Raw genomic sequence first — 15891 nt, forward strand, 5'->3', positions numbered from 1 at the left:
TGTGTGTGTGTGTGTGTGTGTGTGTGTGTGTGAGAGAGAGAGAGGGAGAGAGAGAAGGAAGGACAGATACTTGTATCAATTGTAGCAGCTCTGGTGAGCTCATTAAAACATTATTCTGTTGTTTCTGTATTTAATGTCTCCAATAAGATAATCATAAATAAAGACAATATATTGTTGTGTATCATGTTTTTACCCTTAGTTATTGGCTTGTCTGTCTATTAGTCTGCTAACACCATATCTCAAAAACAACACATCAAGGAACAGTTGTTTAGAGTTTTATGGTTATCCAAATATGGAAGTATCAGGGATGGATACTTAATTCCTAATCCGACTAGTTTGTTTGCCGAGACAAGATGGGGATTTCCATTGACATTATAGTGGCAAGAATTATGCATTTTAATGTAACAGAAAGTTGACACACAAATCTCCCACAAAGTCTGTGAGGGTTTAGGGCCGTCTGTCAAATCATCGAGTGTGTTAAGGCTCTCTTGCAGACATTTTGAGCCCCATATGAAATATTCCCGTAAGTTTGCATTTCTGCAGACTTTGCCCAAGGGAACTATCCACAATTCATAGCAATGTGAATTGTGTTAAACACAAGGTTACCAGTGGAAGCGTAAACATTTTTTTTTTTTTAATTCTCTCACACTCAACCATTTACCAGGTTATGTCAGTAAGTCCCTAAGGGTTCAGGGTTTAAGGCCTTAGGGGGACATTGGGATTGGGCCCCTACCACACACACTTAAAGCCTTTAACACAGCTAACTAAAATGCGTTATCAAATGTTTGCCAATGGCACCACCATGTGGGCACATAGCAGTGAAAGAAAGGCTGCTGAGAATTATTCTGGCTTTTGCAATTGTTCAGGAAATATGAACACTAATAAGTGTCAGCTAACTATTTTGTAGAACAGGTTTATCATTATTCTTATTACTTTTATAGACCATGTAATCACATCAAATCAGTAAGACCACAACCAGATGAAAAATGTTTTGTTTGTTATCAATTCCTCTGGCTGATTAGACGTCGAGCCTGGTTGAAGTCCAGCGGAGCTTGGAATTACCTGATGACCTACAAACACTATCTACCAATCAGAATGATGATAGAGTACGATGTCCCACCTTATCAAGTACAGCTTGTACTCGTCCACACAGTCCAGAGAAGAAGTCCAATAAGGCAACACGAGTGAAGACACCTGTGTGGGTGGACTGAGGGTGTGTAGAACAGTCATGCTAATCACTGGTTACTGTTGTCATTATAAGAAAATGAAGCTTCTGTTTTTAATGGCTATGCGGTCTCAGTCTCACTCACATCACTGATGGTTATTATTCTGCCTGTGCTACCAAGCTGACAATCAGTTTTTGGAATGTGTTGTATTAAAAGATTCTTATATATTCGGACGTAACAGGAGTGGAGTATTTAGATCCCTCGCTTGAATAAAAGTATTAATACATAGATATAAAAATAATCTGTATAGTCTTTAAGTACTATCTGCAAGTAGAAGTACTCTTTGGGAACATTGTCACCCTTTCAAAGCATAAATAGTTAAGATATCATTTGTATTATTGAATTATTATCAATGACACATTATAATTGTGTAAGCAGCATTTTAATACTCCTACTTTTAACACTTTATATTGTTGAAAGGTTTAATCCAAAGTAATGCATCACATTTCATGAAATCATCATGTTTTAGTAAAAAGTACCATATTTCCCTCTGAGATGTAGTGAAGTGGAAGCATGAAGTAGCCTTAAATGGAAACCCTCAAGAAAGGTATCTCTAAATGACTTAAGTGCATCCCTTTTGTTTGAACCTTGTATGCAGGCGTATGTCCTTAAATGTGGTAAATCTGAAACATCACAGCCAATGAGCAAACTGTACAATGCAGGCAGTTTTTGCATTTTATTGATAAATTATCATTTTTAAAAAGACCCACGAGCCATCTTCTGCTTTCACCTTTCACTACAGCTTTCCAAGTACTGAATTTGAGCTATGTACAGAGAGTTTTTTTAACATCATGTTCTGCTTCATATTCATCATCATCATCATCATCATCATCATCACATTCAAAACAAGGTTAGAAGTTTGAGCTGCGCCCACTGGTCAATGTGAAGAGACAGGAAGCTGAGTTAGCCTATAGCGATGCTAGCTAGCACAGAGTTCACCGGAGGTCACAGAGCGGCCATTATAAGCGGAGGGAGGAAGAGGAGGGTTTACATTCTAACTCACAGGCAGACGGAGCAAAGACAGGAGCATCATAATCTTCAGCTATGCCTCTCTGAAAACTGACAAAAACACCACCTCAGTGACAGAGCATAAGAGAGTCAACATGCAAACATGAGTCACCATGTTCTGGGATCATATTCCAACATTGAGAAGGCAACGGAAGGGCAGTGAAAAACAAAGGGAGGTACAAAATAACTTAGAATAAAAGGGTTATTGCTGTAGTGAGTTAAAAGCTGCATGGCACCAAAAATGAACACTTTGATATTTAAAAAAAGACAAGCTCCTGTTTGATCTTTTGCTCTTCTTGACTAATACTGGGCAGCAAAGTTGGCACAAATGGGTATTCAAGAATTTCATTTAAAAATGGATCATTCAGAGAGTTAAAATCATATAGCAATACTATGTCAGTGTACACACAGGCAAGATAAATGGTTTCAATACGGTATGGGTCTGCAGCTTTCGGTAGCTGGAGTTTAACTAGCAGCAAAACAACACATACAATTGCATATAATCGTAGTGCAATGGGCAAACTGTTCTTAGGACGTTGTCTCATTTTGGTCTGGTCAGTAACAAAAGAAATCAAGTGCTAAACAACAAAAAGAAAAAAGGTCCAGAAAGACCAAATCCAACCAGTCTGCTAAACAATCTTTTTTTTTTTTTTTTTTTTTTAAACATTATGTTGTCATTTTTAAAAGAAAAATCACAGTTTTTTTAAAGTTGATTCTGAATTTTGGAGGATTTTGGCAAAACCTGGGCAGGATTTTAGTCCTTGTGGACTAGTAGGACTGATTGACATACATTAGGTTTGTTCAGTGAGTCAAAAACTCTCTAAAACATTCCAGACAAAAACAATAAGATTCAAGCTACACCTCCAACATACACCTCTTCAAACACACACACAACACCTCTTCAACACACTCCTGTCCAGAGGCTCTGCAGGCGTTCCTCTCTGCTGAACATGACCGGTTTAAAATCTGGATGGAAAAAAAACTAAAAGTGAGGTTTGTTCTTCCAGCCATGCCAAGTGCGCTCTAGGCGAAGCTATTCTCCGGGTAGCTGACTTTGATAGCGCCCCAGTAGCAGGCTCGTATCAGACAGATGAGACCCAGCAGGTAGGCGAACGCCCAGGACACGTAGGTAGCGTTGTAACGACTGGCAAAGTCCCGAGTCCCAACCTGTTAATGCAGAGAAGAGGAAGAGACGGTGGGTGAAATATCAACACCAAGAATATTACCTTTTATCTTGCAAGAGAGAGATTAATACAATTACGTTTGTTACGTTAGACTTCATCAATCAGACATCCACTTCATCAGGAAAGTGCCAGAAAATTAGCAACAAGCTCAGTAACCTTGATGTTTGTAATCTCATGAGACCGTTATCAAGTGATTATGATTCTAATATCATCATACCAAGTTGTAAAAGTCCGAAGTGACTCTGATATCCTGTGAAAAACGGAACAATATGTGGCTGTTTGTAAAAAAAAAAAATAAAAAACTTAGTTTTTGTTTTCTGTAGTTTGTAGAACTAAAACCACTACACAAGATGTGTCACTTTATATTGCTCTATTTATTTCATAATCTATGTACACTGTAAAGCACATATAAACATTTCTCAAGTGTTGTGACTATATAGTAATTTAAAGTCTACTGGAGAGTTTCAGATCTCGGCTGTGTTGGTCCAGACTTCAATATCTCAACATGCCATGACATTGTAAAAAGGCCTCTGTGTTCCTCAGAAGATGAAAGCTAATGATTTCTGATCCCCTGACTTTTCCTTTAGCAACACTATGCACTTCACTTTTGTGCTTTTGTGTCAAATATCCATCCAACTATTGGATGGAATTGTTGTGAAGTTTGCTTCACACATTCATGTTCCTGCAAAAGTAGTGACGGTTCCATCATCCTCAGCTGTACTTTGTGATTCATGCTTGTTCGCCAATATTAGCACAGTGACATGCTAAACTAAGATGGTGCACATGGTGATGACTATACCTGCTAAACGTCAGCATGTTAACATTATCACAGAGACGAGGGTCATCCCTAAATTCCCAGGGTCCTCATTGTAAGAGATTGGTTCGGACTATCTTCAGTTCAAATTGCAAAATAACAAAGAGAGATGGACGTTTCAAATCCAATCAGCCACTCTGGAGATATAAATGTTTAAAGTGAAGAAAACTGTCTGTCCTTGAATTTCATTGAATATAACATCAGTTGGCTATAAGCTGTAGATGAGTGATTTATATATGTTGACCATGGAACACACACGCTGAGAACATAAAACCATTTGTAAAGTCTTTGTAATATGTCCTATTAAGAGGATATGTAACTGGGGAACAAAGGACCCTGGATAGAGAGCCTGTTACTATGTTAACATTAGCATCCAAGCTGCTAACGTGGCTGTAGACTCCTGTCTTGTTTAAAAAGCTTCTCCAGACACATTTCTATTATCTCTCTTTTTATGATGTTTTGCCTCTAAAATCTTATTTCTCTTAGTCACTTCCATTTTAGTGCTCTTGAGTTTGTCACTATCCTGCCTGTCTGATATTTCCTGCTAAAAGCCTTCATTGCGAAGCGCTTTGGAACTTCTGTTTTGAAAGCGTTACACATATAAAAACAATGAACACAAACAAGACAAAGACAGTACTTACCGTTAAACCCACTCCAATGAAAATGCAGATCATTCCTACAGTTATATAAGCACAACAACGCCTCCTGGGGAGCGCACTGCCAACGGAGGATCTGCAGAAAGAGAGTGATGGGAGAAACACAGGTCACTCGTACATTATAGATACTTGTGTTTTGGTTCTGTGAGAAAGAAGATTTCAATCTTCTATATCTTTTTTTATACTTTTTATATTTGTATGGTTGAAAAAGACACATTTGAAACATTCTGTGTTATGATGTTGACTGATGTGACTTCATTCCATTTTCCCAGTGATCTCACTTTACATCAGCTAGAAATCTCTCTCTTCCTCTTTTACGCAGCACATGAAAGCGCCGGAGGCCGGTCACATGTGCAACACATGTCCCAACGTCCAGGCTGCATACAAACACATGCACAAGTTGACTGCCCCTCAGCATCAATTTCTTTGTTTCTTTTTGCTTCACCATTTCCCCCCCCCCCCCCCTCTGCTCTCACATGCCTCTCATGTGACGGGACTCAAGCATTCTTCAGGAATCGCTGGTATTCGGATGGCTTAAGGGGAGCCTGATCACCTGATTTCTTACCTTCTCTTACTCCTTCCCCTGCTTTCACGTTTCGTCTTTGTTCAACTCACTGTTCACAATTGTGCCACCTGACAATCTCATTCATTTGACCTGTGACCATATATGCAGCAGGCCTATATTCAAAGGATGTTTCTTAAAGATTTAAGAGCTGAACATCAAGAATTAATGAGGCAAACAGACTGGATCAACAGTGCATCAGTCTGACTAACAAAAAAACAGCCCTACTACACTTCACATGCGGAATTGGGGGATTTTCCTCTGTGAAGTACCACTATACCAAAAAGTATCGGTTCCTTATAAGCATCAAGGTAAAAATCCGAACAACTCCATGTTACTTCTTCTGTCGTTGTTTTGACTTCTGTTGCAAGAGCAAAGGGAGTTTGTTGGGAGATACAGTCAAAGAGAAAATAGGTACGGAAAGAAAGAGATAGAGAACTAAAAAGACAGAAACAGACGCTGAGGTGAAAGAAGATTATTACACATATATACACTTTAAACAGAGTTATTGGGTGGATGGACTCCCAGAAGAGTAGAGGCTGGACGGTAACAAAGCCCATTGTATGTTTTATTACCTGTTGCCTCCATCACTCTTGATTTGTAACAGTTGAATTATCATAAAAGACTTAAGAGAGATATGTAAATAGAGATGGTGTCAAAATATGAAATAAAATACAAGGAAAGATGGCAAAAGAGGTACAGAGACAAAGATTGAGACAGACACAGAGGTATAGAAAAAGATGCAGAAATAAGAGACAGAGATAGAGGCAAAGACAGCAGAGTGTTATTCTGAGGCAGAGGTCTGTCGTCTCAGCATCACTGTAGATAAGGTCCTTATCATCCCTTTCAGGCACACCTCTTGATGCTCTCCCACCACTTCTCAACTCTGTGACCCTCCTGCACCGTTACCATTACATGTATTGAGGCCAGGCTTTAATTCCTGTCACACGTCTAGATTAGCCCGCATCACCTCCCCTCTCAATCCATGAACTACGAAGTCCAGACCTTCAAAGCTCGGCGACCATAACGTAAACTAAACTGAACTTCTCCAGCAACAAGCGCTGAAAGTAAAACATTTTGATACCATGTTTCATACCAAACCACAGCCCTATATGTATGAGAGTTGATGCAGACGCGCAAGTCTTTTAAAGCATTCTCTTCCCTCTGATTTGCATTTGTAGTCCATTCTCTGCGAATCATTTAGACTTTCCATGACAATTTTACCAATTCAAGGACATCCAAGTCTGCATTCGTATTTGTTACAAAGTTACATTGCAACTATGCAATTTTAATGGTGCTATATACTAGATTGGGAACAGCGCTAACAGTGCAAACTACAGAGAAAGTGACGATAGTGACGACGCTGTCCACTGTTATCAACGTATGTGAGCCGTGCAGAGCAGCGGCAGTGAGCTAACCAGTGGGGCACGCTCAAATGCACGAACACGAACATGCACTAAAAGCACACGTGAACGGCCCATCTATGCCAACAAAGCAAGGAGACGCTCGGATAATAACACACATAGAGGGAGAGAGGCTTCATATCTGTATCAATATCTATACATAGCAAATAGTTGTTTGCTGCTGTTTTAATACTCAGAATCCCATATATTGCACCTTTAAATTAGTCTTTAACTAAAACCAGGAAAGAATAATGTAACTCTGACAACAATGAATGAAGACTTGATGTTTTTTTACAATTAAGAAAGTTTCAAGAGTCTGCTAAATGATTTTCCAACCACACAGAAATGAAATGAAAACCAATGGCGGCCTGCAACAGTAAGAAAAGATCATCCAAAACCTAAAGTGTGGCACAGTGATTCATTTCCCCCTTATTGTAATGAGTTGAATGGAGGTTTGATGGACTCACATCTTTTTGCAGTGGGGACACTTGGCTAGTGTGTTAAACCGAAGCTCCATCCACTGTGAGGAAACAGAGACGAAGCACAGTTTAGTTACACTACAGGAGCATCCACGCGAGCACATGTGAACACATAAATACAACAACACACTAATATCCGACTGTACTTTGAGAACAATCAACACGAGATCTACTGGGAATGATTTTACATGATGATCAATTATGATGGTTTGCAGGTTGTAAATCTATTTATTATGTCTGTATTGGAGAAAATGTGAAACAGTAGGCTAAATTAACATCTAAAATGACTCTTATGATATATTAGTTAGGGTTGTAAATATACAATTGTTTCATTAAGGGGTTTGATGTTAAAAGCAGTGTTACGAAAATGTTTATCCATCACAGATTGGAACGATTTAAGGTCCTATTGAAACAAGTTTAATATGTGACTTTCGACATCTGGCTTGAGAGAAGGAATGAAAAACTCAATAGAAATTCAGGTCAAACCATCTTGATTTAAATTAAATACAAATTGCTCTTTAACTGAAGCGCTCTTCAAAGCCAGATGTCTACAAAGTCATATTATCACCAGTGTAAATAAGGCCGCAGATTGAACTGGAGCAGGTTAGGCTGTTGTTAATATGTCCACCAGTATGACCAGCGTTCTCAACCTCTTGTTGTGCTGGGGGAGAGCCATCGCTGGGGAGGCTAGACATTGGCTGGGATGTTCTGGCGTCCTCACTGCCCTACAGACAGCGCAAGCAACAATTTGCACACGTTAAGAGGATCATACCACTGATTTTGACATGCGAGTCTGTGTCATACTGACTCAATACCTCCGGTTATGCACCTTCTCCCTTCAATGGACCTGCCGGTTCCTTATATTAATATATAACAGGACAAATAGAGGTATAAGGTATTTAAACCTCTGCTATAATACTGGAGACCATCCCCTGTGTCCATCACTAAATGTGGTTTGACTATCAATATTTTTAATATGCATGTACAACAGCACAGCAACACTTATGCATGAACAACTTCTGCGGTTGGTTTAGATGTTGGTTGTCCTGGTTGCTTTACGTACAAGAAAGGTGTTGCCACAGTGACCGCAGACCACCCTCATCCCCTCAGGTTGGATGGGCAGTGCCGGCTGGGCGGGCTGCTCCTCTGGGATAACCATCACTGGGCTCAGGTTGATTATCCGTCTGCTGTCGAAGGAACAAAGAGATGGACATGATAATAATTACAACCTATCCAAGACAGGATTGTAAAAGTTTTGATGGCATGAAAAGTCTTGATTTGCGTTATAAAAGTTGCCTTTTCTTTGGCGTTGTAGAAGAAGTAAACACAGAGACTGAACTTGACCACCAGCTACTTACCAGTTTGGTCGAGGACATCCTATCCTCCTCGACGTGTCTTTACAGATGAGCAGGCAGTTACAGGGACACCTCACATATTTCTTCCCTGTTGGGGGAGTTTTGATGGGCTGGAAGGCAAAACATCAAAATCAATGTGATACAGAACACAAAGACAAAGCCATAAAAGAGGAGAGCAGTTGGTTTAAAATCGTGTTGAGGTGACACAGCAGAGCCTTTCAGACCTAACAGGCTGTAAAAAGTTACGTGCAAAATCAATTAGTTCACCCATCAGCTTCATACGTCTATATTAAGCCGTCCGACATGTATTTGTCATTTATAAAGCCTCTGTTTAAATACTGTGTGCTGTTTGTGTCTACATACATGGGACTGGCCAATGGCAGGAACTGTTATAATAATAATAAGGTTTATTCATGTAACACATATCAGAACCAGAGAATACAAAGTGCTTCTTTACACAATATGTATTTCATATATTCATAAACCAAACAGCAAACACACATAAATACACATGCAGACAAATTTGAGTCAAAGTAAATCGATAAATATATTTTTTCAGAAGCTATTTAAAATGTTGTGCTTGTCGGGAATTAGACCGTATTGAGAAACGTTTAAACTACGTAGAGTTGATCGCTGGACGCCTGATGCACATCGCTCAGTCTATAGATCTAGTATGTCTGCAGTGTTTGGTGAACCTGAGCTGGAATAAGATGCAACAACTGAAGGACACCACGATGTTTGAGGTTAATAGAATAAGAAATGAAATTTTGTGATGACATCCGTTTATCATCCTCATTCTCTACTGGCAGATCGATCAAAGCTCTCAGTCAGACACATTTCAAGTCATATGGAGCACTTATCCCTGGACTGATTGATCAATGTGACGGATGTCCACGTCAACATCTGGTACAGCTGTAAAAGGTGGGCATTGCCAAGATGTAAAATAGTCAAAACAATTGGCATCAAAAGCAAATGGTTTCTCTCTTGATTGCTGACAAATTCCATATTTTATCATTCAAAATGATGCTGCGCAATAACACAGAAAAGCCTGTGCATGTGTGATTAGATTGCCGAAGAGATGAAATGTGAATTGATTGTGGAAAAGGAGAGGAGAGCAGCGATAACCAGCTCAAATAAAACCGAAGACTAAACGTCTTTACTCACGTTGACAGTTGAACTACAACGACTCAACACCAAGCGTCATCAATAAAGCCGTCACCGGCCTCAACAACGGCCTCCACTTACTGTAGCTTCATTGCAGACTGTGCACTTGACCACGTGCTGATGCAGCTTTCCATCAAGGTTTATGAGCGACTGACATACGCGGCAGTTGATGACGGGCACACCGCCGGCGTCGGGGCTCGCGATGGCTGTGTAGGGAGGAGGTAGTTCGGCTTTGAAAAGAGGAGGAGGGCAAAGCACACAACACACGGGCCAGCTGTTAACGGCATGCATCGATAAAACTTCAGGCATTAAACAGACCAAATCACCAGGATCCGTAACATTTTAGACATCACATTAGACATTAAACAAGAATTTAGACAGAATGTCATTGGTTGATAAAGGCCACAAGATGCAGCTTAAAGCTGTGGAAGAGATCAAGTAAATAGCCTTTAAGTTAAGCATATTAACGGATGATGAAAATAATCTTTAGTTGCAGCTTTCATTTTATATCAAGCCACCCACAACAACATGCAATACAAAACAAACGTCTGATGCATGCCAAAACAACTAACAACCACAATTCTTACCAATAGGAATCATTTTCTGGACTAACTTTTCTCCAAAAGGTTTATAACATACAGGTTATTCAGTTATGTCTCTCTCAGTAACTATTAAACCTAGTGTGTGGTGGGCAGCCTGGAAACACTGCTGCACATACTCATCACGTCTGTGTACGACTCTGATTGCTCAGCATGTGACTCGTCTCTCTTTGTCAGGAGCCGAGCACCACTCTGTGTGTTTAAGAAGGACACAATGGGCCCTTTTACATCCCAACGTGATCGCAGACAAAGTTAACATTTAAGTGATTTTGTGACACAATACATGGATAGAAATAAATACTTTATGTCTGATAGAATCTGTTTGTGAAAGATGTACCATAGAGGTTTTAAGACATCAGTTGGACGGGCAGCTATTAAAAAATGTCTCTGCTAACGAGGCTAATAAGCTCCTAAATATTGTTGGCAGAGAAGCAAAGAAAAGCCAGTCTACAAATTACTGTTGTACAAACAAGTGTAATGAACATAATCGAATGGCCAGACTTAAAGAACGTTCTCCTAATGTCTGAAAGAACTACTGTGAACTAACTACGGATGCCAGTCAGTTTAATCCCACATTATGTTATTAGTCTACATTCCATGTGTTTTTCGAGGCTTTAATCTTTAATGCATTTAAGCCATAGATTAGCACCAGTGACCACCTTTACAACTACTGCTGTACGAGTCGAGCATTCTTTACGATCTGTGTCGCACTTAAAACTCCATTCAAACATTTAATTCAACCTTCAACATTAAATTAATTTAGTGTTGTAATTTACTCCTGAAAAGAATATATACATATGTAAAATTCCATCAAATATAATAATTTATTTTAAATTATAAGCAAGAAATGTGTGTGCCTGCAGTTATACTAAATTGTATTTTCTGACATCTTAAAGACCACACATTTATTGATTTAACTGAGAAAATTATCAATAGGCCAATCAATGATGGAGATAATGATTTGATGGGGCCATAAACAAATGACCATCAACCACAACAAGGTGTATCTCTTTGTGCTATTATCAAGTCTTTGTCAAACGTGACCCGAGTCTACTGACCAAACACACAGGAGGCCTCTAATCTGACAAATGGCCCATTTCCTTCACTCTGAATGAGATAATGGGACGAGTCAAGAGGTAAACGTGCTCGACACTTGACAGTCGACACCACGGGGACAGATGGGACTCCCCGTCTACAATTGGGCAAACGTGGCTAGAAATACAACCAAAGTATGCCAAAGACTGGACACTCCCACTGTGGACGGGCGGCACATGGTGATCCATTTCTACTTAGCCGAGTTAATCCAAAACGTATGAAATACAATCCTTAAACACAGTCAGCAGTCTGTTACCCACCACCGGGTCTCAATCTCAGGAGAGGCCTGTTTCCACTGGCTTCTCTCTCTGCTGTGAAGTTGTCCTAATGCAAGACTGAAACTGATAGCAGCTATAAGTTTTCACCGGCTGTCCTCGGAGCCAGAGGTAAGACGAGAGGACGCTCTACTACAACCCCCAGCAGCACCACAACACTCAGCCTCCATCACGTCCTGCCTTGCTGGTGCCATCTGTGGTGACGTGACTTGTGGTTTGTGTTGAAGAACGGCTGACTGAGAAGCTGCTGTTGGCCACAAGCTGCTCAGGGATGTTTTCTTTTTTATTCTGCTTCCTGTTCCTCATGTGACATGAAATAAAAACTCTCTTTAAAAGCTGAAAGGATAAGGCTCTATATTTGTGTTATTGTCAACAAGCCCCATGAAAAGATTAAAACCAACATTGAATCAGAGTCTCAGTATTTTCTGTCTCACTTAGCCCATTAGCTCCCGCTAAAGACACACATTCAAAGTTACATTTTCTTTTAAAGACTTTCAAACATCTGGGCACTGTAGATTCTAGCAAATGTTACTCAGATGGGAGTAAATTGTGTATTTATTGGGGACTAGTATTGGGGACTAGTATTAGTTGATACAGATTTGGAGCTCCAGTGTAGGGCTGAAGGATATGGCCTTAAAATAATGTCATAATACTTGCTCTGATTAATTGCCACTAAGCAAACATACAGTGCCGGTGACGATCAATCAATTGTCGTCACTTGAGCTAACTCAGATCCTGGTTGCGTCAATTCAGTTACTAAATGGCGGCGTACTTGGCCTTTGGTCTCATCCACAGTGCGGAGCCAGCAGCAACGCCGCTTTCAGCCATGTGTATGTCATGTAATTATAGTGTAATTTGTAATTACAAATGTCCCAAAACAAAAACTTTAAATTGTTGATAGTAAGACACATTTCTATCATGTTAACATTTTACCAGTCTTTCCTTGTACAATATGATATGTCACACCTCTGACTCTAAACAAACTACAGTGTCTGTTGACTGTGATGAAGGAACATGTCACTCAGTGTAACAGTGGGGCTCACTGATTGTTTTTAAAGAATAAATAAGATACATAAGGCTTTAAATAAACAAACAGTTAGTAGAATCTACTAATTTGGGGTTTTGGTATTTTCATTGGATTTGTTGACAGTAAACATGTAGACTCACCGTTACCCTGGATAACTAGCACTTCAATAAGTGTACAGTATGAGGATACATATTGTAGATTCTTGACTCCACCTTTGAAAGACTTTGCTTTGAATACCCTTGAATATATTGTGCTGCCATTGCTGGTTTGAAAATGTGTATTTTAAAAGCTTTCTATATATCAGTGAAGCCCTGACAGAGAAAATATGAATAATTAATTCAAACACTTTCAAGGTTTGTACAACCTTTTGTTGCAGTCAATTTACTTTGCCATTCAAGCGCAAAAACATCAACCAGGTGACAACAACATCAAGCACGGTGCCAGTCTAACCATTCAGATGCAGCCAAGGCCATTGGTCGCCGCACCTCACCACCACCACCACACTGTGAATACAGCAGCTGATACAGCTGAATAAAACCTGAGAACTCAGATCATCAGGCAACGGAGTCGTAGTTATTTAGTGTCAGATTGAAAAGATATTCAGGGCATCAATACAGCAAAGATTGCAGTCACTTTCGCATAATGACATATTTTACTCAATCCTAATCACAGTCAAAGTACCATCTCAGTGATTGTGTTTCAGGAAAACAGCTCAGTTTTGGCTTCTTTGACTCTCATTAATCCATTTTGCAAATTGGCTGATAGAGGATTCAACAAACCCAGAGAAACCGGAATTAGCCATAATCCAGACTGCAGAGAGGGAGGGAGGAGAAAGTGGGCCATGAAATATACCGACATTCATTTCGGGCTTTTACTAAGTCAGTGCTGTCAGTTCACAGGTTATTACAGTCCAGCATTAAAGTCTTTATGAATAATCCGGTGGTGAAATATGAACTCTGCAAGATTAGAGTGCATCAGAACAACAAAATATTGTTTCTTCTTTCAACACTTGTGCTGTGCTTGATATTAGTTTGTCCTGAAATTCTCTACAAAGAGTATTACGCGGTCAATGAAACCATTCATTTGCAGCAGAACAACCAGTGTTGTGACATTTTAAAGAAAGCCCATAACAAAAATGTACAATAAGAGGGAACTTTAGGGCACAGAGCCTGAAGCTAACTGTACTCATGTTACTGCAAAACATAATCCGTTGATATGAGTCTGATCTGGATGCTTTTGTATAAACACTAAGAGGGACGGGTTTTTTTTTAAATATATATTTAGTAAAGCCTCCAGCCAAAAGAAACAGCATGTGTCTTTGTGTATGTCTCCAACTTCAAAATGGGATTTTATCTTCTGCGGACATAAATTCAGAATCAGACTACATTCAGTGCAAAGGCCAGCCCTGCATGACAGCAGCTTACAAACTGAGTGGACTGTGGATTTATGAGCAGAAATTGCCTGGGTCATTCAGCCCTGCATGCATTACGGTGCTGTAACCTACATTCAGCTGTTTACTCAGCAAAATGTGGACACTCAGGTTCCTGGCTGTCCATGCACATGTCCTGTACTAAAAATGCGAGAATATATTCAAACTGTCTTCACAAGATCAAGGCCAAATATGTGTTGTTTACAGTCTATTTTGCATGCAAAATGAGCTAATTGACAGCTTAATGTAACACGTTATGACATTTTGGCATGCTTCGGGGTTCGATCCCATCCACGAAGGACACATCTGGGCCTTTTTTTTGTCGATTTGAAGCTGGGACAAAAGGCTGCTCGGCTGCCTTCATCTGCAGTGGGTCATCTCTCCCTCCCCCCGCCAATCAACAACACTAAAGCCCACCTCCAACGAGGCCTCGCATCACGACTCATAGGCTGCCGTTTCTTATGGTGAAGACCCAAAACATGACAGGCCCCACCGAGTCTCGATGTGAGCATTTTCTGCAGTAAAAACAAAGCCTGCTGTTATTGTAGGCCCCTCTTCTCTAACCCACTGCTCCAGTTCTCACAGTGCGAGCTCCACCTTTTCCCCAGCTGCGGAGTGACTGCCCTCGCCTTGGCTTGCATTGCTGCAGTTTTATTTACGCACAAACTCGATACGCCCAAAGAAATGATTCAGCACGCAGGTTGTGTTTACCTCGGGGACTTGAATCCTGCAGGTACGGGGGAGCAGTGGGGGTCACGTTGTCGGAGTTGGGACCCGACAGCAGCGGAGATCGCTCGTCCATGCCGTCGGAGGCCATGTCGTCAACCGTGGACCGCGAGGCTTTGACGGGGCAGAGACGGCGGACAGTCTCCTGGCTGCACCGAGTCTTCGCTCAGCACACGGAGGAGCAGCCGGCGGCTGGTTGTTGGTGCCGAGTTGCTCCGGTCCAGCAGCCCCGGTGACGGCAGCCTGGAGGAGGGAGGAGCTCCGCGGTGATCCCCCTCCCTTCTCCCCGCCCCTCACTGACATGACCCGGGGCATGGGCAGCGCTCGTGTACGTTGAGATTAATAATGCACATATAAGGTACTGTGATGGAATTTAGTGCAAAGATTATATCCTAGAATTAAAATGTACGTGTGAAGCCTGAAAACACATGCACGTGGTTATTTATATTATTGTCCATATTGTCATAAATTACTATATAAAATGTCTTACTGGGACTCCGAACAGTGTTTCATTGATTGAGGGATGGATACAATGATGAATCAATAAAGCAGCGATTTCCATTGTTTGCCACTAGATGTCACCGTGGGATTACTTTGTTCTGTGCTGTATCAGCATTTAGACCATAATATATTATTTAGACCAACCTTTATGCCTTATGACCTCTTAAACAGAAACTATGTCCACTTACAACCCCTCATGACAGGTTGTTGTTGTCTGTGGCTGGGTTGTACACATTCTCAGATTGTTTTATTGGAAGGAAGATGTGTGTTATAGGCTGGCCTTCGTGATTACAGGAGAAAAGAAAATTATGCTCTTAGATACTTGTTTAACAAAGGAAATGTACTTATGACTTCTGTTGACTAGTAGTTCCCTTGAATATAAATTAAA

At 40.5% G+C, this 15891-nt stretch overlaps 1 protein-coding gene across 2 annotated transcripts; it reads right to left on the minus strand.

The window, feature by feature from the left end:
- Positions 1-1811: 1811 nt before the first annotated feature.
- Positions 1812-15198, minus strand: pip4p2 (phosphatidylinositol-4,5-bisphosphate 4-phosphatase 2). 2 transcript variants are annotated; one of them, XM_079175615.1, is made up of 7 exons: positions 14988-15198; positions 9933-10057; positions 8691-8797; positions 8396-8519; positions 7321-7373; positions 4874-4964; positions 1812-3401 (listed from the first exon to the last, which is right to left on the minus strand). In XM_079175615.1, the coding sequence occupies exons 1-7, from the start codon at positions 15091-15093 to the stop codon at positions 3258-3260; spliced, it is 750 nt and encodes a 249-aa protein (XP_079031741.1). In that variant the 5' UTR covers positions 15094-15198; the 3' UTR covers positions 1812-3257. The 2 variants fall into 2 exon arrangements, with proteins under 2 accessions (XP_079031741.1, XP_079031740.1); XM_079175614.1 differs by having other exon boundaries at positions 9933-10081.
- Between the last annotated feature and the right edge of the window lie 693 nt (positions 15199-15891).

Source organism: Pholis gunnellus (assembly GCF_910591455.1).
Source record: "Pholis gunnellus genome assembly, chromosome: 16".
NCBI classification, from domain to species: Eukaryota; Metazoa; Chordata; class Actinopteri; order Perciformes; family Pholidae; genus Pholis; species Pholis gunnellus.

Excerpts from the sequence above, each read along its gene's own strand:
- pip4p2 (XM_079175614.1), bottom strand. The coding sequence starts at position 15,093 with ATGGCCTCCGACGGCATGGACGAGCGATCTCCGCTGCTGTCGGGTCCC. Across the intron at positions 8,520-8,690 it reads GGATGTCCTCGACCAAACTG|CAGACGGATAATCAACCTGA; the intron begins GTAAGTAGCTGG and ends TTCCTTCGACAG. Across the intron at positions 3,402-4,873 it reads TCATTGGAGTGGGTTTAACG|GTTGGGACTCGGGACTTTGC; the intron begins GTAAGTACTGTC and ends CTGCATTAACAG.